Raw genomic sequence first — 26,250 nt, forward strand, 5'->3', positions numbered from 1 at the left:
AGGTTTACCCATTGGTGCCACAAGCGTGGTCTGGATGCACTTTATCACAAGTTCCTGCTGTGCTGCAGTATCTCTGTGAACTACTTTGATCAGGTTTGGCCTACTCTTTTGTAAAAGCTCAACTGTCAGCTGTCAATGTCCATCTCCCGCTTAGTCCTCCACTTGTGGCTAAGGCGGAGGTCAGGCTTTTCCTCAGTGGGAGTCATGCATCTTAACTTACCTAGGAAACCTATTTCTCGCCTGTGGGATCATAATCTTGTGCTTGAAAAGCTTACACTGTTTCCTTTTGATACAGCATCCTGTGCTTCACAAATTCTGTACTTGGAAAAACGTTCCCTGGACACTCACCTCTGCTAGGAGAGAGTGAGTTAGAAGTTCACATGTCACTGTTATTTTTCATCAGGACAGAGCGACACTCCTGGCTAATTCATCCTTTATGCATAAGGCGGTTAATGAGCCGTCAGTCAGACTATTCACCTAGCCAGTTTATTTCCCAGTCCACAAAACAGAGGGGGAAGGATCTTGTATTCTCTCCATCTTCAATGGCAACTCTGATTTTATCTGAACAAAACTAAATCCTTTAGAAAGACTGATCACGGTTTGGCTGGTCCAGCTTAAGGCCTCATAAATGATTATCTTCCAACTGTTACAGCTTGGCTTTCTTTTCCTGCTACTCACTATGGTAAGACCTTGTCTTCCTGGTGTAAAGCATATTCCACTAGGGCATTGGATTCATTAGGGGAATTTCACAAAGGAATAGAGTACAGGTATATTTTGGAGGCCACCACCTGATCCCCTGTATACAGTTTTACCAAACAGTGTAAAAAAAATTTATGCTTACTTCAGGTCCAGAGTGGCCTTTGCTAGGTCGTTTGTCTGGCCTGCTGGACAACTCTTCTGTTTAGTAACTAGCCACCCTTCCTTCCTCCTTCAGCTCCGAAAATCTATCTGTATATCAGTAATAGTGCAACAGCGATTCCAGTCAGGAGATAATACAGTTGTGTAAGAACTTAAAGTAGCCGTACAAATTCTGTTGATCATTGTTGTACTATTCCATGTCACCCTCTTTCCCATCTTCTGTAGCTCACTTTAATGTTCCTATTCTTCTTTCTTTCCATTAACCTCTGCTTTGTTAAATGGGAATGGGGGAGTTTTCTTACCTTTTCAACTACATACCTCCTAGCTGACCAGTTTCTTCTCAGTCTTTAGGCTGCTAGCTTGGAGGTAATTCTGAGAATCTGTACTTGTAATCTGTCTGTATACCTGGATGTATACAAGCTGAAGTTGTCGGTCATACAACCTAGGGAAGGTAAAGTTTAGGTACCCTGTCTGGACATCAGCTGGGGCAACCCATGTGTTAGGAATACTGCAGCAGTGTTCAGCACATCTGTTATGGTAAGCTGTTACACAACTGTATTTTCTGCAGTTTTTGGTGTGATGAGTTCTGATTAATTGCTCATAAGTGCTTAACTATTGCCTCTATTAAGGGGTTACTGACGTTTCTCTGCAGATGTAGAGAGCCATTTTTTTTTAGTTATGTTAATATTCTTGATAACACTCTGGTTCCATTTTCTGTAAACAATTTGCTTTAATTTCTCAGATGTGAAGAGCTGGAGGGAGGGCGGTGGTAGGAATCTTAATCCAACATCACCACCACCAGCCACCTCCCCTACTGAGCTGGACGGCAAAAACCCTATCCCTGGAGATGGATCCACAACATCAGCGCCTGCAGCCGAACCTAAGGAGCCATCTCTCCGCCCGTCTCAGCCACCAAAAAAAGGGATCGGTACTTCCCAGTTCATGGGGAATGGATACCATCTACCATTGTACCATGACATGTTGCCAGCATTTGTAAGTGATTTGCATTTCATCTTATTGAAGATGGCATTATTCTTAGAGAAAATACTTTTGCGTGTTGTTCTTTCAGTTACTAACATGGATAATCTAACTCTGAATGCTTTCTTTTCACTTCCACAAGATAAAAGTATTTTAACTCTAATGCATTATATTTTTCTGTTAATTTTTTTCAGTCCTGTAAGTCTACTCAATCATTGCATGATGTTCGTGTTACACTACTGCAGTCATCACACTTGGGTTATCCTGCCGTCAGGTGGTCCTGCAGTCAGCCAGAGTTCCAAAGTCTTGGTCCGGCGTCGGTTGCTGTCACTTCTTCCCTGACGTCAGTGCGCCAGGGGTATACAAGCGGCATCCGACGCCATTTTCTTCAGTCTTTCTTGCCGTGCAGTGCCAGAAGCAGTCTGCCGACTCCTGAGACTTTCAATTCGAATTTCAGACCGAAGTCTTAAATAAAGCTAAGTACCCCGTTGGGGAACCTTTTCTTGCCTCAGTCCGATGTCAGAAAAAGTTAACAATTGCATTTCTTGTGGGAAGCAAATACCTCATAAGGACTTTCATTCTTATTGTATTCCTTGCCTAGGCCCAGACCACGACATCACAGGTTGTCGGTTTTGTGCTAGGTTTAACAAACGAACTATAAAACGTCGGTTTGATTTCGTCCGACATTATTTTGGTAGGAAATTTAGTTATACCATGCCGTCGGAGCAACCGACAACCGGAATGCATAAAAAACGCAAAGATAAGGACAGGCAGCCGAGACCCAAACCAGACTGAGGCCTCTGCTAGGCCAGTCGCTGGTTTTCCGGTTTTCAGTGAGGCGCCTACGCAGCCCCTGATGACCGCTGATTCAGAACCCCAGGCAGCATCAGATTCCCAAGAGGAGATTGCTAGGCCTCCACAACCTTAATCTTTAGGCAATTCCGACTCCATGGCTGAAGGAGATTCCGGTGCAGTTGAAATGCCTTTAGTTCCAGAAGGTGTCTTCAGACCGACTACACTCACTATTAAATCCTATGCAAAGCTGAAAACTCCTTTAAAAGCAAAGAAGACTGTACAGCAGTCTCCAGTACAAGGCCCCCATGCTTAAGAAACAGATGCTTAACATGGCTGAAGACTTACTTACCCTAATCAGGGGTTCCCATCCCCCTCCTTATAAAAGGCCTAGACAGGAGGAGGACTACGCTTCCTCTGACCAGGTTTCAGTTTCCTCAGATCCTTCTGAGGAACAGGAATATTCTTTTCCTCGTTATGAAGACTCTGATGCTGAAGAGTGTATTCCTTCAGCCAGCAGCGGCCTTAGGTCAGCTGGTGCCCTAGGCAAAAGGGCTCCACAGCGCCCCCCCCCCACACCACCCAGGTGCCCCCAACCTGGTCTACCTACACCAAATAAATACTGGTAAAGCACCCGTGCTGCAGCGGCGCCCTAGGCAGCCGCCTAGTTGGCCTATGCCTAAGGCCGGCCATGCCTTCAGCATCTCCCCTAGAAGACTACTCTTTTGGGGAAAATTTACATACCATGAGGGAACATTTCCACTGGGAAGGCCAGGATTACTCTGATTCTAAGAAAAGGCTCCGAGAGTTCCTTTTACTACCCCAGCACATACCACTTGCTATTCCACCAGTGTTAGACATTGTGGATGATGTTTATTCAGAATCTAGCCTTAACCCAGATTCACTACCTCCTGCACCAGCCAAACCAGACAGATACTACAGAGTCCCTGACTCTCACAAATTCCTATATAAAAGCCCTGTTGCTGACCCAGAAACCATTTCCCAGGGTCCCAAAGGGGTTAAGGCCTCTATTGCTAAAACTCCTGTACCCTCTGAAAGGGAGTCTAGAGCACTAGACAGATGGGGAAAGAAAATATATACCTCAGCTATTCTAGCTATGAGGGCCTTTAATTGCCTGTTTCACATGTTGAAATATCAACAATATTTGATGTCTCAAAACAAAAAATGATCACACATACAGAGCAGCCTGGATTACAAGGAAATGCAAGATGTGTTGCATGCAGCTGAAGAAGTGGGAAAACATACTTTGCAATGTGGATTTGATTCATTGGAAGCTTCTCGTAGAGCAGCAGTGACGGGGTCTGTCATACGTAGGCATGCTTGGTTAAAAGAACTAACTTTACCTGATCATGTAAAAGCAAGATTATTGGATGCACCTTTACAGCAGGATGTCGTATTTGGTGTAAAAGCAGAAGAAGTTTTAAAGAAAATGGAGGATAAGGCAAAATCTATGCATACGGTCAAGGATTTTTTTACAGGTTCAACCCCCTCATTTCAGCAGAAATTGGCCAACCAAAAACCGGTCCTTTCCAGCTTCTGACAAACCACAGAGGGGCAAATAGATGCCCAAGGGGCAGAGGTCAGTCACAAGGCTCTTACAAGTCTCTACAATGGGGTGCCACAACCCCTCTACAATGGGGTGCCACAACCCAGAAAGAAGGAGACAGGTCTCAAACTACCAGAAGACAAACACAATGACTTACCCCTCAGACTGCCAAGCAAATCCCTCTTGGCAGCTCCCTTGGGAGGAAAGCTAACACTTTTTGCAGACAACTGGCGCATCATCACAAAAGACAAATGGGTCCTAAATATTGTATCTCAAGGATACAGATTCCACTTTCACACTTTACCAAGGATAAAAGGAATGCCAAACCTGCCACCAAATCAATGGGCAGAGGCTCAAAAACAAATTACAGCTCTCATGGACATGAGAGCCATTCAACAGGTTCCTACACAGGAGCAGGGACAAGGATTTTACTCGAGACTTTCTAGTTCCCCGAAAAGACAAAGCTTGGAGAGCCATTCTGGACCTCTCAATTCAAAACATATCTCGAAGTACCCAAATTCAAGAATCTAACATTACAGCAACTTCTTCCCATGCTGGGCAAGAAGACTTGGCTAGTAACGGTGGACCTCAAGGAGGCATACCTGCATGTCCCTATCAGACAAAATTGCAGAAGATACCTCCGATTTATAGCAGGTTCAACCCATTACCAATTCTCTGCACTGCCCTTTGGCTTATCTACTGCGCCCAGGGTCTTCACAAAATGCCTGGCACCAGTAATTGCATACAGCAGACAGAGGAATTCAAATATATCCGTACCTGGACGACTGCCTTATTCAAGCAGAAAGCAAGGACATTCTTTTAAAGCATCTGGCGTTTGTCAAAATCCTATTTAGTTGCCTAGGGTACACAGTAAATGAAAAGAAGTCAAAACTAGTGCCCTCACAAGACATAATATTCCTGGGTGCCAGCTTAAATACAATGGCCCAGATGGCTTCTCACACCAGACAAGCAAGGACAACTGACTCGATACTTCAAAATGATGGCAACAAAGACCCATCTCCCTGCAAGAAAAATTATGCAGGCCTTGGGATTCATGGCATCTTGCATACTTACGAATACCATATGCAAAACTGCATATGAGGAAATTACAATGGTACCTGAAAAGCGTATGGACTCAACAGCCACAGCTTGGAAACAATAATACCATTATTTCCCTGCCTTCAACAGGAGTTTCTATGGTGGGCTCAGGCATGTCACCTCAACAAGAGTTAGCCTTTTACCTTACCCACAGCCAGGCAAATTATAACAACGGGTGCATCGGATTATGCCTGGGGAGCACACATGGCAGGACAGTGTATTCAGGGCAAATGGTCTGCAGATCAAAGGCATCTACATATCAATCAAAAAGAGATGCTAGTTGTACAAAATGCCCGAACAGCTTTCAAGGACCTCCTACATCCAGGACTACTAATAAAGACGGAAAGACCACAGTGATGTGGTACATAAACAAGCAAGGGGGCACACATTTTTACCCCCTATGCAGGCAAGCAATGACCTTGTGGAACATAGCACTGACCTACCAAGTTCAACTGCAAGCACAATTCCTGCCAGGAAAGAAAAACACATTGGACAGACTATCTAAGCAGAAACGTCATAAATCCTCACGAGTGGAAACTAGATCCACAAGTATTCACAATGATGACTCATAAATGGGGGAGCCCAGACATAGATCTGTTTGCCTCCCCCCAAAACTACCAACTACAGAAATTTTGCACAAGGACATACCAAACACTAGTTTGGAAAGTGGACGCCCTCTCATTCAGTTGGAAAACATTAACAGTGTATGCCTTTCCTCCACTGCCTCTTCTGGCAAAGGTGCTGCTGAAAGCCAGATTAGAGAGGCCACAAATGATACTCATTGCTCCAGACTGGCCACGCCAACACTGGTATCCAATACTAAGGAACATGGCTCAAGGCCCACCATGGATTTTACCTCAAATTCCTCACCTGCTCACTCAGCAAAACAATCAGATTCTACACACCTAGCTCAAGACTTTAAATCTGGCTGCATGGCAAATTACCTAAACAACCAGTCAACACTTCTCTCTAAAGCTGTTATGGATTTCATTCTGGAGGCCAGGAGGCCCAGCAACAGGAATGCCTATTCAGACAAATGGAAAAGATTCTGCACCTGGAACCAGGCAAAAGGCCAGAATCCCCTTGTCCCATATATTCCTCAGATTCTACAATATTTAACTGAGAATGTTGCACAAAGGACTTTCCTTTTCATCTATTAAGATCCACGCCTCAACTCTTTCAGCTCAATACAACACTGATCCTTCTATATTTTCACATCTATTACTAAGACAGTACCTCAGAGAGGCTAAGAACATAAGACTGCCCCGAAGAGCACCAACACCAACTTGGGATCTCAACTTTGTTTTGGAAAAATTTACACTACCTCCCTTTGAACCAGCTTTTACAGCTGATTTACAGTTTCTATCATGGAAAACTGCCCTGCTGCTAGCAATAACTTCAGCATGAAGAGTTTCAGAGTTACAGGCCGTAATGGCAGTGGAGCCTTTCCTCATTTTTCATCAAGACAGAGTCGCTTTATGAACTGTAACCCTTCCTTTATCCCAAAGGTGGTATCCAGTGGGGCCCTAAACCAAACCATTCATTTGCCCGCCTTTTATCCAAACCCCCAGAACAAAGAGGAGAGGCTCCTACACTCTTTGGACATTCACAGGCAATTAAGTTATTACTTGGATAAAACTAAGGCTTTCAGAAAATCTGACCAGCTCTTTGTATCCTATGCTGCAGGATCACAAGGAAAGGCTGTCTCAAAACAGACCATTTCAAAATGGATAGGACATTGTATCCGTTTCTGCTACACACACCATGGGAAAGCTGTACCTGCTAACATTAGGCCCCATTCCACCAGGGCTACAGCAACATCAACAGCCTTCCTCAGAGGGGTACCAACCAAGGATATTTTGGAGGCTGCAACTTTGAGTTCAGTGCACACCTTCACCAAGTACTATCACTTACCTCTTTACTCTAAAACCAGAGCTGGCTTTGCCACTGCAGTTCTGCAGGGCCTACTAGCTTCTCCAAACCCTGTTTAGTTCCACCGCCCATCCTTAGCTTTGGGGTTCAACCCAAGTGTGATGACTGCAGCAGTGTAACACGATGAACATAGTACAGTTTTGTACCTACCATAAATGTAGATGTTTGAGTGTTTGCACTACTGCAGTCCAGGTTACCTTCCCGCCATCCCCTCTGACCTAGCTGAACTTTTCTGTACCTTTCTATCCTGTGCAACCTTTGTGGTGTATTTGCTTGTAACTGAAGGTATTCCTTTTTATTCCTTATATGTTTTATTAGCAATATGTATTGCCTACTTACTTGGGGCACCTGACATCTGGGGCAAGAAAAACTGAAGAAAATGGCGTTGGATGCCTCTTGTGTACCCCTGGCGCACTGACGTCAGGGAAGAAGCGACAGCAACCGACACCGGGCCAAGACTGCGGGACCGCGTGACGGCAGGATAACCCAAGTGTGATGACTGCAGCAGTGTGAACACTCTAACATCTACATTTATGGTAGGTACAAAACTGTACTTTCTTCCTAAGGGACAAAAGAGTTAGTTGTAATTGCCATACAGCCATGTCTACTAACATTTATACTTTACTATAACTCTGTGCTTCATTTCACCAGATGTTTGTGTTTCACTGTTGCAGTCATCACTGTTGGGTTCTTCCTGCCGGCAGGCAGCCCTCGATTGGCCAGAATCCCAAAGTCTGGGTCCAGCGTCTGCTGTGTACTCACCCTCCCTGACGTCAGTGCGCCAGGGGTACAAAGCTCCCAGCCGATGCCATGTTCTCCAGTCTTTCTTGCCATGCAATGGAAGCAGTTCGCAGGCTGACTGCTGTTATTTTTGGTGCTTCATACTGAAGACATTCTTCTTTTCAAAGCTAAGTACCCTGTTGGGGAAACTTTTTTCTTGCTCCAGACCGATGTCAGAAAAAGTTAATTGTATTTCATGTGGGAAGCAAATACCTCATAAGGATTTTCACTCTTACTGTATTCCTTGTCTAGGCCATGACCACGACGTAGCTAGTTGTCAGTTTTGTGCTAGATTTAATCAACGTACTATTAAACGGAGATACGATTTTGCCTTTCATTACTTTGGGAGGTGATTTAATTATAACATGTCGTCATACACGCTTCCGACTACCGGAGTTCATAAAAGGCGCAAGTATAAGGATAGGCCTCCGAGGTCCAAATCAGACAGTTTGCAATCAGAGCCAGCTGCCAGTTCGGCCGTAGTCAGTGAGGCGCTTTTGTAGCCCCTGTCGTCGGCCATTACAGAACCGCTTGCCGAAACAGACTCCCACGAGGAGCCAACTAGGCCTTCGGATACTCCAGGTGCAGGACCTTCGGATAATGCTCCCTCGGATGGGTCCAGAGCCGCTGTGCAGGTACCGGCTTCTGAGGGGGTTTTCAGGCCTACGCAGCTTCAAGTAAAGGCGAAGACTCCTAAAACAAAGACTCAAGCCCAGGCCTCCTCTGATCTGGGACCTAAATCTCAAAAACAAATGCTTAAAATGGCGGAGGACTTGCTAACTATGATTATGGGTTCCCATCCGCCTCCAGACAAAAGGCCAAGACAAGAATTGGATTATGAATCCTCTGATCAGGTATCTATCTCTTCAGTGTCTTCCTCTGAACAGGATTATACTTTCCGTTTTTATTAGGATTTTGATGCTGAGGAATCCATTCCTTCAGCTTCTCCTCCTGAGGATTATTCTTTTGGGGAAACTTTACATGACATGAAGGAACATTTTCACTGGGAAGGACAGGAGTACTCTGAATCTAAGAGAAGGCTTTAGGGATTTCCTTCTTCCCTTTTCTGAGTCTAATTTAACTTCTGACTCCTTTCCTCCGGCCCCTGCGAAGCCGGATAGATATTAGAGTCCCTGACTCCCACCATTTTCTATTTAAAAATCCTACTGTTGATCCAGAACCATTTCTCAGGGTCCTAAGGGTGTTAAGGCCGCCACTGCTAAGAACCCTATTCCGTCAGATAAGGATTCTAGAGCTTTGGAGAGATGGGGCAAAATTTCTGCTACTTTATCTTTTAGGGCTTTACATTGTTAATTTCATATGTTGAAATATCAGCAATACCTTTTGTCTGTTATGAAATAAAAACGGTGTACCATTTCTGCATGTGCAGACAAGGAATTACAAGATTTGATGCATACTACTGAGCCGGTGGGGAAACTTACCTTACACTGTGGTTTTGATGCTTTGGAGGCCTCTTGCAGGGTGGCTGCCACTGGCACGGTCATTAGAAGGCATGCTTGGTTAAAGGAACAAAATTTGCCTGATCAAGTAAAAGCGAAATTACTGGATGCTCCGTTCAACATAATGTTTTGTTTGGGTCTAAGGCTGAAGAGGTTATAAAGAAAACGGAGGATAAGGCAAAATCCATGCAAACGGTTAAGGGTTTCTTACAAGTTCAGCCTCCTAGATTTAGCAGAAATTGGTCGGCTAAAAATTGGTCTTTTCCCAGCTTGGACAGGCCTTAGAGGGGTAGATATAGACGCCCCAGAGGGAGGGCCCAAGCACAGACCTCTTATAGACCTAGACGGTGGAGAAGATAGGTCTCAACCTTATAGGAAACAGGCTCAATGACTCCTCCTGCATGGCTCCAGGAATATCTCTCCTGGAAGCTCCTCTGGGAGGGAAACTCTTTCACCAAAATTGGACTTCCAGAACCCACTTGTCTTGGGGTTATGTATGTAGTTTTAAGAGGTTACAAATTCCACTTTCACACCTTACCAAAACCAAACGGATGGCCAGACCTACCAAAAACTCAATGGGCGGAGGCATTAAAACAGGTGAGGTTCCTCATGGCTATGAGGGCCATATAACTAGTTCCAAATTCAAAGACGGGACAAGGCTTTTATTCAAGACTCTTTCTAGTTTCCAGAAAACAAAATACTTGGAAGACCCATCCTGGATCTGTCAGTCTTAAATACTTTCCTGGAGATACCAAAGTTCAAGATGATTACTCTGCAGCAGCTCCTGCCAATGTTGAGCAAAATTGCATGGATGGTGACACTGGACTTAAAGGAGGCTTACCTACACATTCCTATCAAACAGGAGTGCAGAAGATATCTCCGGTTCAAGGCAGGCTCGAAACATTATCAATTCTCTGTGCTGCCCTTTGGCTTGTCTACTGCGCCCCAGGGTCTTTACCAAGTGCCTGGCACCAGTAGTAACTTACTGCAGACTCAAGGGAATTCAAATTTACCCTTATCTGGACAACTGCCTTATTCAAGCAGACAGCAAGGACATTTTACTCCAGCACCTGGAATTTGTTCAGAATCTACACAAGTACCTGGGATTCACTGTGAACGTAAAAAAGTCAAATTTGGCACCCACTCAACAGATAACTTTCCTGGGTGCTCTTTTAAACACACCAACCCAGATGGCATTCCTGATGCCAGAAAAACTACAGCTGGCTTCAGCTTTCAAAAGCCTGGCGTTAATGTCTCATCTAACTGCAAGGAAATTCCTGCAGGCTTTGGGTTACATGGCTTCCTGCATCCTACTCGTACCATATGCAAGACTGCATATGAGGAAGATACAATGGTACCGAAAAAGCATATGGTCCCAGCATTGTCACAGTCTGGAAACAGTGATTGCTGTCTTGCCTTGCCTGCCAAAGGAATTCCATTGGTGGGCCACGGCATGTCTTCAAAACAAAGGGAAAAGCCTTCAGTCTACCTCCAGCCTACCAAGTGATGACCACGGACGCCTCGGATTATGCATGGGGAGCCCACTTGCAGGGGAAAGGCCTGCAAGGTTTTTGGACAGAGGATCAGAAGCATCTACATATCAATTTGAGAGATGTTAGCTGTGCAGAATGCCCTCTTGGCTTTCAGGGATCTTTTACAGCCAGGGCAGCTACTGATATGGACAGACAGCACCACAGTTATATGGTACATAAACAAGCAAGGGGGTTCACACTCCTACCCTCTTTGCAGACTAGCTATGACTCTATGGAACACAGCACTAGCTTGCAAAGTGGACCTACAAGCTCAATTCCTGCCAGGGAAACAAAACACTCTGGCAGACAGCCTGAGCAGGAACCTGTCAGACCCACACGAGTGGATGCTGGACACCCAAATATTCAAGATTATTACAGAAGCCTGGGGCTGCCCGGACGTAGATCTATTTGCATCTCCCCACCACTACCAGTTACAGACTTTTTGCACAAGGACGGTATCACAAGCTAGCATGGAAAGTGGATGCTCTCTCATTCAGTTGGAGGAACCTCTCTGGGTATGCCTTTCCACCACTACCTCTTCTACCAAGGGTGTTATTAAAAATAAAACAGGACAAACCAACGCTGATCTTACTAGCCCTGAATTGGCCTCTACAATTTTGGTACTAAACACTGATAAATCTATCCCAGGAACCTCCTTGGATTCTACCTCAGATTCCAAATCATGTGTCTCAACATCAGGGCCAGGTCCTGCACTCTCATATCAAAACTCTCAGCCTGGCGTATTCAGGGTCTATAATTAATCCTACCCTTTCCAAATGGGTCATGGATGTTATCTTAAGCCAGAAGGCCTAACACTAGGAAATCTTATGAAGGTAAATGGAAGAGATTTTGCACCTGGATGCATGCTCAGGAATCAGATCCTCACATTCCAAATATTCCATTGATTTTACATTACCTAACGGATATGTTGCATAAGGGTTTATCTTTTTCCTCCATAAAAATACATGCCTCAGCTATCTCTGCACATTATAATACAGATCTTCCAATTTTTTCACATCCACTTCTGAAACAATATCTCAGAGGAGCAAAGAATTTAAGGCCCCCTAGGACACAACCCATTCCTGCCTGGGACCTCAATTATGTCCTGGAAAAACTTACTCTGCCTCCTTTTGAGCCTGCTGCCACATCTGATATAAAGTATTTATCATGGAAGACTGTTATCCTACTGGCTTTAACTTCAGCCATGAGAGTCTCGGAGTTACAAGCACTCATGGCTGTGGAACCTTACATTATTTTTCATCAAGACAGGGTTTCTTTGAGGACTAACCCTACTTTCATGCCTAAAGTGGTTTCTAAAGTGGCTTTAAACCAAACTATTCACCTGCCAACTTTTTTCCCTAATCCATAAAATAAGGGGGAGAGGATCTTGCATTCTTTGGACGTGCACAGGCAGCTTCGCTTTTACCTGGACAGAACCAAGGATATCAGGAAAACAGAACAACTGTTTGTTCCTTATGCAGCAAATTCCCAAGGCAAAGCTATTTCAAAACAGACCATTTCTTAATGGATTGCTCATGGAATCAGATTTTGTTACTCTCATCATGGAAAGCAAATCCCAGGAAAAATTAGGACACGCTCTACCAGTGCTGCTGCTACTTCAGCTGCCTTTCTCAGGGGAGTCCTTACCAAAGATATTTTGGAAGCTGCAACTTGGAGTTCAGTGCATACCTTTTCTAAGCACTATATTCTCCCTCTTTATTCTAAGTCTAGAGCAGGCTTTGCTTCTGCAGTCTTGCAAGGCCTTCTAGCCGCCCCTTCTACTCAATAACCACCACCCTTTATCTCAGCTTTGGGATTCAACCCTACAGTGATGACTGCAACAGTGAAACACGATGAACATAGTGCAGTTGTGTACACTTATCATAAATGTAGATGTTAGTGTCTTCGCTTTTGCAGTCTGGGTTACCCACCCTCCTGTCCCCTCTTATACTTTTATTGGTGTGGTTCCCTGCTTCACCCTTCTGAGGTGCATTTGCTACAGGGTATGGGGTTTGTTGTATGTTACATTTTTGTTTTACTTTTAGCCTTTACTTTTGGGCACCTGACCTCTGGGGCAAGAAAAACTGGAGAACATGGCGTCTGCTGGGAGCTTTGTACCCCTGGCGCACTGACGTCAGGGAGGGGGTGAGTACACAGCCGATGCCGGACCCAGACTTTGGGATTCTGGCCAACTGAGGGCTGCCTGCCGGCAGGAAGAACCCAACAGTGATGGCTAAGACACTCGAACATCTACATTTATGGTAAGTGTATACAACTATACTTTCTGTGATGGCCAGTGGTAAATGCCTGGTGTACTGTTGGACATTAAATTGTGATTATTTAAGTTTTTGGTTTAAAACACCCAGGCTTTGCCTGAAAATGGTCCAGCTGGAGCAATGTTCTACCCTGGCCAACGTACGCCAAGTACGTTTTTCAACCTGTATTTTGATACATGGATATTTTAATTTGCACCAGTTTTGTCATAATGTGAAACCTTGTAAAAATTGCAGCTGGACCTACCATTTACCTAAAATAAGAAAATGCAATATTTTGAGCAAATTTTCTGTATGATTCATGTTACGTTATCATACAATATGCTAGTTGGGTTCGGTATTAATGTTTAAAACTTTGTTTTGTTGTGATAAGGTGATATGCTTGCCGTATTAACTCAGTGTTTGGGTTGTCTCAAATTTATGCATGTTTGTTGACGAACTTGGAGTAGATTCTTGTTACAAGAGGCAAGAAGTGTCATACCTGGACTGTCCCACATTTAAATCAGTTCCTGGTTTTGTTGGTGTATTATCTAATATGGCTATTTCTGATACCTGAATTTGCATTAGTTTTCCATTGAAATCTGAACAGCCTCTGATCTTTAATGTCTTGCATACCAGTAAATCAACACAAAAAGCTGAAGCACGAAAGTAGCAAGTCCAAACGCCAGCAAATAAAAGGCTAAAAATGCAAATTAAAGCAGCAAAACCTTCCTATTGCAGCCAGTCCATAAATCGAATGTGTAAACAAAGCCAGAAACCACGTAAAAAATCTCGGGCGAAAACGCTGCATATATTTTTTAACAATTAAACTTGCGTTAAAGGGATTTTTTACGTGGTTTCTGGCTTTGTTTACACATTCGATTTATGGACTGGCTGCAATAGGAAGGTTTTGCTGCTTTAATTTGCATTTTTAGCCTTTTATTTGCTGGCGTTTGGACTTGCTACTTTCGTGCTTCAGCTTTTTGTGTTGATTTACTGGTTTGTTTTGTGGTCTCTCTTGTCTTGCATACCAGTGTTAAGTCTTAAGAGTTGATTTAATTAAATGACCTGTCACCAGTGTATCGCATGAGCATAGCTGAAATTTTTTTTTTAATTACAGTGCGATGCATTCTAGGCTTTAGAATGTTACTTTTTTAATTTGATATGGTAGTGGCAGTAAAACTGTCATTAAGGTGGCACAGTGGAGCAGCAGTTAGCATTCTCGCTTCACAGCAAGAGGTTCTCCAGTTCGATTCTCTAATTGGCTGCCTTCTGTGCAGAATCTGCATGTCCTCTGTGTGTTTGCGTGGGTTTCCTCCGGGTGTTCCAGTTTTCCTCCCACATTCCCGAGATATGCTGCAGGAGGATTGCATATTATAAATTGGCCCAAGGGGGGGATGTCTGTCTGTGTCTGTCTGTCTGTCTGTGTCTGTCTGTCTGTGTGTGTCTGTCTGTCTGTGTGTGTCTGTCTGTGTGTGTCTGTCTGTCTGTCTGTCTGTGTGTGTGTGTCTGTGTGTGTGTGTCTGTGTGTGTGTGTGTGTGTGTGTGTGTGTGTCTGTGTGTGTGTGTCTGTGTGTGTGTCTGTCTGTGTGTGTCTGTCTGTGTGTGTCTGTCTGTGTGTGTCTGTCTGTGTGTCTGTGTGCGCGTCTGTGTGTCTGTGTGCGCGTCTGTGTGTGTGTGTGCGCGTCTGTGTGTGTGCTGTCTGTGTGTGTGTGCGCTGTGTGTGTGTGTGCGCCTGTGTGTGTGTGCGCTGCCTGTGTGTGTGTGCGTCTGTGTGTGCGCTGTGTGTGTGCGCTGCCTGTGTGTGTGTGTGCGTCTCCCTGTGTGTGCGTCTCCCTGTGTGTGCGTCTCCCTGTGTGTGCGTCTCCCTGTGTGTGTGTGTGCGCGCGCGTCTGTGTGTGTGCGCGCGCGTCTGTGTGTGTGCGCGCGCGTCTGTGTGTGTGCGCGCGCGTCTGTGTGTGTGCGCGCCTGTGTGTGCGCGCCTGTGTGTGCGCGCGTCTGTGTGCGCGCCTGTGTGTGTGTGCCTGTGTGTGTGTGCATCTGTGTGTGTGTGCATCTGTGTGTGTGTGCGCGTCTGGGCGTCTGTCTCTCTCTCGGTCTCTGTCGGTCGGTCTCTTGAGGAAGGTTGGGCAGCTGGCTGGCAACTCAATACGGTAAAACTCTACTACCACTCATTCTGTGGACCAGTGAGCCGCTGTGGCGACCCCAAACGGGAGCAGCCGGAAGTAATGCTGTCATTAGCAAACATGGATCATGAGATCTAGAAGTTTCCGAGTATAGATTAGTAGTTTAACTGCCTGCTTATGTATTTCGTGTGGGAAGAGTAACGCAATTTGTTGCGGATTAAAATCCCCAGGTTAGTGAAATAGTAATCTTTCTCAACATTTTTGCCCCAAATGTCTAAATGCAGAGTATGTACCTGAGCCAGACACACTGTTGCCGTTTTTTATTGGTTAGCTAGTTTGCTTTATGATGTTGGCATCTTTTTTTTTCATTTCTAATATAATTTAATGTTATATTTTTAGCATATTTGACATCTTCCACACCTTTAGAAATAGGTTGATAATGTATAGGGCAGACAAGTATGGTCCCATCACAGATCCCTGAAGGATTACTTTAAATCTCTCATCATGCTTCAAGCACAGATCCCTGAAGGATTACTTTAAATCTCTCATTATGCTTTGCTAGTTGTCGGTCTTCTGATTTATTTTTCTCTTTCTTGTAGCCAGTCTGTGAAGATGGATAGAATTGTATTTTTCATAACTTGTTTTTTAACACCTTTTTTAAGCTGTCATTTAAGACGTATGCTTTCTCATTTCCATGGTTGGGAATGTTTCCTGTACGCTTTTCCACTGATTACCCCGGTTCTTCTAATGATCCAGAGGGACTTTCCAAACGTGGTGGTGACGCCCTTCTGGCCAAGGCTACAGTAGTTTCCTTCTCCTTTCAGTATGACCGAGGGCAGTTACCATAAGTTCCTCTACAGACCTGATTTACACTCACAAGTCTTGAAACTCAACAAACTGCTTGGATGACAGAATATTGATACGTTGTAGGCAGTTTTTTTTTGTCTTTGTTATTTTTTTTCCCCTGAGTACATGCAAACGGAAAGAGATGTTTTAGTTAGTGCCTCTCAAAGAATCCGGTCCATTTTCAGACCCATATGCCTTTAATTCCAGATTAGAGACAATAATTCACACAAGTAATGTTTTGCCATACTCTACCAAGGTACAATGTTAGCCACTTGCCCTCCTATTCATCTGTTGCAGTATTCTTTACATAATGGAGTTGCCTGCCCAGGCGACTTGACATCAGCCAGTATACCAAAGTCTTTCAGTACAGTGAAGTGCGTGGTACATCTGTCGGATGTAAGCCATAAAAGTGAAGTACGCACCATCCTCAGAACTTATTTGCCCCCAGGCAGACCCCAGTCCTGGGCATCGCTCTGCTGCCAGAAAAATTTTCTAATATTAAGGTAAGTGCCGCATTGGGGGACCTTTTTGTCTTTTGCTACTGCTTTTTCTTGGCTGAGAGTTATCCAGGAATGTGAAGTGTATGTGTATGGAAGGCAAACTCCACACAAGGACAGCCGCTCCGTGTCTTTTTTGTCTCTGGCCCCACCACAACCATAAAACCATTCAGTTGGTCAGTCATTCATACCTAAAGCCCTTTGTAGCCCCTTCTGTGTCTCGCTATTCGTTTAGAGAACCAGCATCTGAAAAGTTTAGCTAAAAGCATGTTGGGGGGGGGGTGTACTCTGACCTAACAACCGAGCCTACTAAACTGAAGGCCAAAAGACCTAGGCCTGAAGAGGAAGCTGCGCCTCTTCCTGCGGATGTCTCTCCAGAGGCACATGATAGCCTGGAGACGCGCTCCATTTTGAATCCGTATCCACATGCTGAGCCAGTTTTATAGGCCGCCTTAGAACCCGATGCCAACACGTCCAAAGATGTTTCTGACATTGGGTTCTGATTGTCTAAGGGGAGCAAAGGCTCATCATGTTTGAAGGCCCTAGAGGAATTACTCATTGTAGTGAGGGAAGATGTTGAATCGGATTTGCTAGAGTTCAAGCATACATTTGGTCCTCCCTCTTTGCAGGAGTGTCCATCCGATGCAAAGGAAAAACGGACATTCCTCACCTCCTCCATACACTCAGTGGCAAAATTTTGCCCAGGATTTATTCATGGCCTTAAGGCCTACCTCTGATTCTCCTCCCTCTTCTCTCTCCTGGCCTACCTCCTCCAAAAAAGAGACCACAAGCTACTTCAGAGGAAGATTCTTCCGTAGAGGACAATGATTCTTTAGCTTACTCCTCTCAAATCCCTTTACCCTTGGACTATGCTTCTCCTGAGGAAGATTCCAATTGGGCGGACTCCCCTTTAGAGCAGGTTTCTTTTGGCAAAACCATCTCAGAAATGAGACCACTCTAAATGGGACAGCTTTCAAATGTCTGAGGTTCAAAAGAGATGCTACGACCTCCTCTAGGTGGAGACCCCTAGTCCATCAGCTATCCCTCCAGTCATCACTGCCTTTCTGGATGCAATTGCCTCCACATCCCTACACCCTGACTCACAGCCTCCGGCCCCCAAGAAGCCAGATATAAAATGCCTCAGGACTGTAATCTGCTTTGTAAAGCCCCTATGGCAGATCCCTCTGTCATCTTTGTAGCCTCTGATGAGAACTTGAGATCCCTTCCTTCCACTTCTCTTCTCCCCTCAGACAAGGACAATAGGCAACTCAAGAGGTTGGGGAAGAAAATTTACACCAACAACTTCAGCCTTTCAGGGCTTTGAATTACCAGGCTGCACATGACTTGGAGCCCATGGATCAATTGGCCAAGATAGTATCTGTCATGCCGGATTCGGAGAATAAAGCCTTGGCATCTTCCCTTAATGCTGCATACTCTCAGATGGTCTGACACTCTATCAAATGCAGCTGTGATGCAGTTGAGGCTTCTTCCAGAGCTGCAACTTCATCCTCAGCATTAAGAAGGTTCACCTGGTTGAGTCTTAAACCCCTCACTGAGGACATCTAGGCAAAGCTCATGGATGCTCCCGTTAAGAACTTTGCCTTATTTGGTAAACCATCTGCTGAACATTTCAAGTGCCTGCAGGGAAAGAGGAAGGAGTTAAGACCTCAAACATCTTCTAGTCTCTGCAGTTCTTTAATTGCACAGGAACTATCCTGGGAAATAGGCCTTCGTCCTTAGGCAACCCAAGCACTCCAAGGGGAGCAAGAAACCGCATCACTTCTCAGCATCTTCAGCTGCTTCTCTTGTGGCTAAGCAGCCCTTTCCTGATGGAACAGTTTCTTCTTCCTGACGTCTTAGCAATCTTGCAACACCTGCCTCTCCCTCCACCTTCCCCTATCCTTCCTGCCTGGGAATCCATAATTCAAGATGCCTGGGTCCTGAACATCATCAAACATGGATACTTTTTGGTTTGGCACAGTGTGCCTCCCTTCAGGGGCTATCCCTCAACTTCAAGCAGACCAGAAATCTTTCTTCACCCAAATATAGGAAAACCGTCTAGACCAGGGTACAAGCCAACCTGTGCCCACCCCCAAAAAGGGAACATTCTTTTATTCTCGCATGTTTCTGGTTCCCAGAAAGGAAGGCTTGGGGGAGACCCATCCTATACTTTTATTTTCTCAGCACCTTTCTTCAAAATGTGAACTCTTCAGACCCACTTCCCCCTCATCCTCCCACACACCTTCATGGTGTCCGTAGATATCAAGGATGCCTACCTACATATTTCCATTCATCCCAAATTTAGGAAATTTCTACATTTCTCTATGGGATCCTGGCACTTTCAATTCTCTGCTTTGCCTTTTAGACTTTCTGCAGCTTCAAGAGTTTTCACAACGTGTTTAGCTGCAGTGGTCACTTTCTGCAGACTCCAAGGGATTGGAATCTTCCCTTACCTGGATGATCTCCTGTTCTAGGCCAGCACCCCGGAGGAACTGTGGAGCAGCCTCCACTTAGCCATGGCCATCCTGCAATGCCTAGGATTCACTATCAACTTCAGCAAATCTGCTCTCATCCCCTGTCAAGCTCATACCTTTCCACGGTGCAGGTTCCAAACAAATTATAGTCTCTTCCCCCAACACAAAAGGCCCAGGAGCTCTGGCGAACCTTCTCAGAGACCCTTCCCCTAAACCATTTGTCAGCAAGAGACTTTTAGTATTCTAGGACTAGTGGCCTCCACCATCCCTATGCCACCTCTGGCAAGGCTGCACATGAGGAAATTCCAGTGGTTCCCGAAATCCATGTGCACTCATGTCCACCCACTGGAATTTCCTATCCCACTACTACCTTATCTCATGAAGGAGCCCCAGTGGTGGATACAGCAATTGTCCTTAAATCTAGGACTCCCAATTAACCCATTGCCTCCAACTCAGGACCTGTACACAGATGCTTCGGATACAGGTTGGTCGGCAGCTCTGGGCCCAGCACATGGATCAAACAATGGACACACTCACAGGGAAAGCACCACATAAGCATAAAGGAGATGAAGGCATTGATGCTAGCTTTTCAGTCCTTCCAGCCTCTCCTGAGGCCAGGACTGCAAATCTACACAGAATGACTTCTGTGGTATGTAAAAACAACAGGGGGGGGGGATAAGATCCTACCTCCTACGCAAATTACCCTTGCAGGTTTAGGATCTAGTGCACTAACTTCATATTTCTTTACAGGCGGTCTTTATCCCTTCCATTTGGAACTCTAGCAGACACACTGAGCAGAACCACAACACAGACCCACGAATGAATGTTTCACAGGGATGTTACTGGACATAGTCTACCAGTGGGGTATTCTTCAAAGACTTGTTTGCCTCCCCTCTGAACAAACAGCTTCAACATTTTGTGGTAGAGAACCACATCCTCAAGAATAGAAAGTGGACACCCTATCAGTTCCATGGAAGGGGAAGTTTTTTTATGCATTCCCTCCCCTACCACTCATCCAGAAAGTCCTGCTGTTGATTCAGTAGGGCAGACCGAAAATCTTGCTGGTGACTCCCTATCGGCCAAGACTGCACTGGTTCCCCTTTCTTCTGCACCTAGCAAATGGCAATCATCAGAAGTTACCTCAGGGTGGACTTAGTGATACAGAACAAGGACACCCTCATTCACCCACACCTGGAAAATTTTCAACTGACCCTGTGAGCGATAGAGACCTGATAACCTCCGACACCTTTTCTCTGAGGGCATGCTTCAAGTCCTGCAGAAGGAAAGGAAACCCAATACTAGGAAATCTTATCTATCCAAATGGAAGAGATTTTCTATTTGGTGTCCGGTTAGAAACCTGTACCCTCCTATGGATCTCCCTTTGGTTCTTTCATATCTGCATGAATTGCTCAATGCTGGCTTAGCTTACTCCTCAATAAAAGCACATTTGTCAGCTCTCTGCATGTCTGCCCCTTTTACCTCATTTAGCTTCTAGATGCGAAGACAAAAGGTTCCTCAAAGTTGTCCTCCACATTAGACCTCCCAGGAGACCTGTGCCCCCCCCCCCCCATGATCTTAACTTTGTGCTAGAGAAACTGACCCTGACGCCCTTCAAGCCAGCCTCTGCTAGCTCCCTTAAACACTGCACCTGGAAAACTGTCGTCCTGGTGGTCATAACCTCTGCCAGATGAGTAGTGAGAATTGTCCTTAAACCAGGCCATTCAATTGCCAACTTATTTCACTTCTCCCTAGAACAATAGTGAGAGGATCCTACACACACTTGATGTGCACAGACAACAGTGCAACTGTTGGTCTTTCCACCCTATGGCTATGGGATTGCATGTATCCAGACCGACCATCTCCAGCTGGATCTCCAAATCTCTTTTTGCTATGCCTACCATGGAAAATGCCTTCCCTGCTCGATCAAGGGTCACTCTACAAAAGCAATGTCCTCCTCAGAGGTTTTCTCTATGGGCTATACACAGGCTCTCTTCTAGAAGCAGAAACTTGGACCTCGGCCCACACTTCCACCAAACACTACAATCTGGACTCTATTTCTAGATCCAGGGCTGGATTTGCCAGGGCCTTATTTCATGGTTTCCTGGAAATTTTTTCTGCTACCTCCACCTCCCTTTCTGCATGAGCTTTAGTATTCTCCCTCTTGTAAAGAATACTGCAACAAATGAGTAGGAGGACTTATGTTAAGTTCTTACACAACTATTCTAACAATAGATGATTATCTCTTCTCTGTTGCAGTATTCTATCCCACCCCACTTCCTTCTATTTTTGGATGTACTGAGACTCTTTCCGTTGGACTGTCTTTTTGTCTGGGGCTTCAGTTCTGAGGATGGTTGGCGCATACGCCATTCAATTTTTATGGCATACATCTGATAACCTATGTCAGACATGCCATGCACCTCACTGTAGTAAAAGACTTTGGTGTACTGGCTGACGTCAAGTCGCCTGGGCAGGCAACGCCTTCATGTAAAGAATACTGCAACAGAAAAGAGGACATCCATCATTATGGTAAGATGTCCTTCTGTTCCCATGTTGCATTATTCTTAGTGTGGGATTTTCGTGCCTCTGGACGTACTCTCCTATATAAAAGCTTCAGCTTGACTGCTGTAGTTGCATGGGACGTCACATGTAGGGCCATGAACCAGGGGCCTTGAATGTGACATTTGCATGCACAGACCTCGGAACTTTTTCAGCTGCAGGTGACGGTCACATCGTGTGCTTCGCTCCTTCACCGCAAGACGTCTAAAAGCTAAGTACCCCTTTGGGGTTTTTTCTTCTTTGACTCCTAGCTAAAACTTGGTATGCTATAGTAACCTTTAGCCGATGTCAGCTAAAAGGGGTAAATGCCAATGCGGGCGCCAGATACCACAAAGATATGCACGACTGCTAAGTTTTTTGCCTAAGCCGAGAGCACGACCATACCACTTGCTTGATCTGCCAATCCTTTGTCCCTAAGACCCTACGCAGCCATCTTTGTTCTCAATCTATATCTAGAAAATGTGACTTAAATTATTAAGGATGGATCCTGTAATGACTGCAACAGTGAATACACTCTAACATTTACATTTATGGTAAGTGTACACGTGTACTTTCTTCATGTACCACTGTTGCAGTCATCACATTTGGGTTATCTGCCTACATGTAGCCCTCAGCCAGCCTGAATATGAGTCTTCAGATTTCTCTGTCGGATGCTGTTGCTTCTTACTTGACATCAAGTCATCAGGGGTATAAAACATGCAACCGATGCCATTATGTCAGTCTTTCTTGCCGTGCGGTGCCCGAAGCAGAGGCAGTTTGCAAGTGTCGGTCGACCGACTCCTGAAATTTTCGTTTTAGAGTTTCAGACCCAAAGTCCCCGTTGGGGATCCTTTTTCTTGCTCTAACCGATGTCAGTAAAAATTAATTGTCTTACCTGTGGAAAGCACATACTTCAGAGATTTTCATTCTTATGCATTCTCTGTTTAGGCCCAGACCACGACCTCCCTCGCTGTCAGTTTTGTGCCTTGATCAATGTGCAAAATATTTGTCGTCAGGCTGATGTTCGTGTTTCACTGCTGCAGTCATTTCACTTGGGTTATCCTGCCGTCAGGTGGTCCCGCAGTCGGCCAGAGTTCCAAAGTCTTGGTCCGGCGTCGGTTGCTGTTGCCTCCTCCCTGACGTCAGTGCGTTGGGTATATAAGAAGCAGCTGATGCCATTTTATTCAGTGAAGACACTTGAAATTCTACATTTATGGTAGGTGCAAAACTGTACTTTTTTGCAGCCAATTACTTTCGGACTCTATCTTTGTACTCTGAAATGGCTTCATTAAGCCATCTGACTGCCGATCTTCCGAAAAAATGTAAGGATAAAGACAGACCACATAGGTCCAAAACTGCTGACAACGCTTCCGTTAAGCTAGTAGCCAGTCCGCCGGTACTCAGTGAGGCGCTTTCGCAGCCCCTGATACTTGCTACTTCAGATTCGCAGGCCTCTACTGAGACCCTTTTGGAGTACTGCAGATGTCTCTACCTTGGATGGGTCTGGAGCCGCTGTGCAGGCACCGGCTTTTGAGGGTGTATTCAGGCCTACAGTCATTCCTATTAATCAGACGCCATCGTTTTCATCCAGGCCAAAAACTAGCACTACGCCTAGAAAACAGACTACCAAACCGCAGGCTCAGGCCCATATGCCTCAAAAACAAATGCTTAGAATGGCTGAAGACCTTATTACCTTAATTAGGGGAAGCCAGCCTTCCCCCTCTAAGAGACCTAGAACTGATTTTCTTTCTGATTCTTCTGATCAGGAATTTGATATTTCTGCTCCTTTTGATTACCAGGTTTTTCTCTTCTCTACATATGAGGATTCTGATGCAGAGAATTCCATTCCCTCTGCTTCCCCTCCAGAAGATTTTTCCTTCGATGAAACCGTGCATACTCTAAGGGAGCATTTCCGCTGGCAAAGCCCAGCTGCTTGTCCAAAAAGAGGCTTAGAGAATTCGTACTCCTACTTCAACACAGGCCTTTAGCTATCCCTCCTGTACTGGACATTGTAGATGGTGCCTTCTTGGAATCTAGCCTGGCTCCTGACACTTTACCTCCGGCTCCCAGTAAATCTGACAGGTATTGGAGTTTACCTGACTCTCACATGTTCCTCTCTAAGAATCCTACTACGGACTCTGAGACCATTTCACAGGGACCTAAAGGCATTAAGGCTACTACTGCCAAAAACCCTACCTCCTCTGATAAAGATTCCAGGGCCCTGAACAGGAGAGGTAAGAATGTGTACACTTCTGCTGCTTTGGCCATTAGGGCCTTAAACTGCCAGTTTCATATGTTAAAATATCAGCAGCATATTGTGGGACTACTTAGAAAATGTTGATTCCTGATTGTGCTGAACACAAAATTGCAATATTTAATGCATTCTGTGGAACAAGTTGGTAAACATACTTTGCAATGTGGTTTTGATGCTTTAGAAGCATCTTGCAAGGCTGCTGTCACAGGGTCTGTACTTAAAAGGCATGCTTGGCTTAAGGAACAAAACTTGCCAGATCATGTTAAAGCTAAATTATTGGATGCTCCCTTAAACCAAGACTGCCTTTTTGGCAACAGCAGAAGTCCTCAAAAGGATGGAGGAAAAAGCTAAATCAATGCAAACTGTTAAAGATTCCCTAAAAGTACAGCCTCCCAGATTCAGTAGGCATTGGCCTTCAAAGAACTGGCACATATCTAAGCAGTGGGGGGCTCCCACTTCCAAAGTAGGGATTAGTAAGCCACCCCCTGTGGAAAAATGGCACAATGACTTAACCTTAGACCTTCCATGCCCTGCTCAACTACCTGCTCCCTTAGGAGGAAAGCTCGCCCTGTATGCAAAAAACTGGAAACTCATTACCCAGGACAAATGGGTTTTGATCATAGTTTCCCAAGGATACAGATTCCACTTCCACACACTGCCAACCCCAAATGGTTGGCCAGACCTCCTCCCAAATCAATGAGCTGAGGCCCAACAGCAGGATGTTCATAGTGTTTCACTGTTGCAGTCATTACGCTTAAGTTATCCTGCCGTCAGGCGGTCCCGCAGTCTGCCCGAGTTCCAAAGTCTTGGTCCGGCGTCGGTTGCTGTTGCTTCTTCCCTGATGTCAGTGCGCCAGGGGTATATAAGATGAATCGGACGCCATTTTCTAAAGTCTTTTTCTTGCCGCACAGTGCTCGAAGCAGAAGCAGTTCGCAAGTGCCGGTCGGCCGACTCCTGAGATTTTCGAAGTCGAATTTCAGAACAGAAGTCATCAATAAAGCTAAGTACCCCGTTGTGGAAACTTTTTTCTTGCCTCAGACCAATGTCAGAAAAAGTTAATTGTATTTCTTGTGGGAAGCAAATACCTCATAAGGACTTCCACTCTTACTGTATTCCATGCCTAGGCCCTGATCACAACGTCACTAGTTGTCGGTTTTGTGCTAGATTTAACAAACTCACTATAAAAAGACGTTTTGATTTTGCTTTGCACTACTTTGGCCGAAGGTTCAATTATACTATGCCGTCGGATCAACCGACTACCTCAATACCGAAAAAACGCAGACACAGGTACCAAGACGGGCATCCGAGGTCCAAAACCAAGGAAACCTCTTCTAGGCCAGTCGCCTGTTCTCAGTGAGGCGCTTTCGCAGCCCATGACACCTGCTACCTCAGAGCCACAAGCCACTTCAGACTCCCACGTGGAGACAACTAGGCCTCTGGAAACTCAAGGTATTGGGTCTACAGAAACGAATCCCTCAGATTGGTCCGGAGCCGCTGAGCAGGCATCTGCTTCTAAGGGTGTTTTCAGACCTTCACAACTTACCATTAAAACAGCCAAGGCAAAGGTACCATTAAAGACAAAGAAACAAGTACAGCATTCTCCTGGACAGTCCTCCATGCCTAAGAAACAGATGCTTAAAATGGCCGAAGACCTCATTACTCTAATCAGGGGTTCCCATCCCCCTCCTGAGAAAAGGCCTAGGCAGAATACAGACTGATTCCTCTGATCAGGTTTCCATTTCCTCTGATTCCTCTTCAGACCAGGGATACTCTCTACCCCCCCATGAGGACTCTGATGCTGAAGAATCTTTCCCTTCAGCCTCTCCTCCTGAGGATTATTCTTTTGGGGAAACTTTACATACCATGAGGGGAGCATTTCCATTGGGAAAGTCAGGATTATTCAGAATCCAAGAAAAGGTTCAGGGATTTCCTTTTATTGCCTCAACACAGTGCGCTGGCGCTTACGCCTGTGCTAGACATTATGGATGATGTGTTCTCTGAATCCAGCTCATGTCCTGATTCTTTTCCCCCTGCCCCAGCCAAGCCAAATAGGTATTATAGAGTCCCTGACTCTCAAGTTTCTTTACAAAAACCCTTCTGCTGATCCATAAACTATTTCCCAGGGTCCAAAAGGGGTTAAGGCTTCCTTTGGAAAAAACCCAGTACCCTCTGACAGATTCCAGAGCTTTGGATAGATGGGGGAAGAAAGTATACACTTCTCCAACTTTAGCAGTAAGAGCTTTAAATTGCCAGTTTCACATGCTTAAGT

At 45.2% G+C, this 26,250-nt stretch overlaps 1 protein-coding gene across 1 annotated transcript in view; it reads left to right on the forward strand.

Moving 5' to 3' along the window:
* The window catches only part of PRRC2B (proline rich coiled-coil 2B), a 3,584,159-nt gene that overhangs the window by 782,652 nt on the left and 2,775,257 nt on the right, over window positions 1-26,250 (forward strand). The window contains exon 9 of the mRNA XM_044058194.1: window positions 1,601-1,851. Within this exon, the coding sequence (XP_043914129.1) occupies window positions 1,601-1,851 (251 nt within the window). The remainder of the gene's footprint in view (window positions 1-1,600; window positions 1,852-26,250) is intronic.

Source organism: Protopterus annectens, chromosome 16.part0 (assembly GCF_019279795.1).
Source record: "Protopterus annectens isolate FY-2018-M chromosome 16.part0, PAN1.0, whole genome shotgun sequence".
Taxonomy (NCBI): Eukaryota; Metazoa; Chordata; order Ceratodontiformes; family Protopteridae; genus Protopterus; species Protopterus annectens.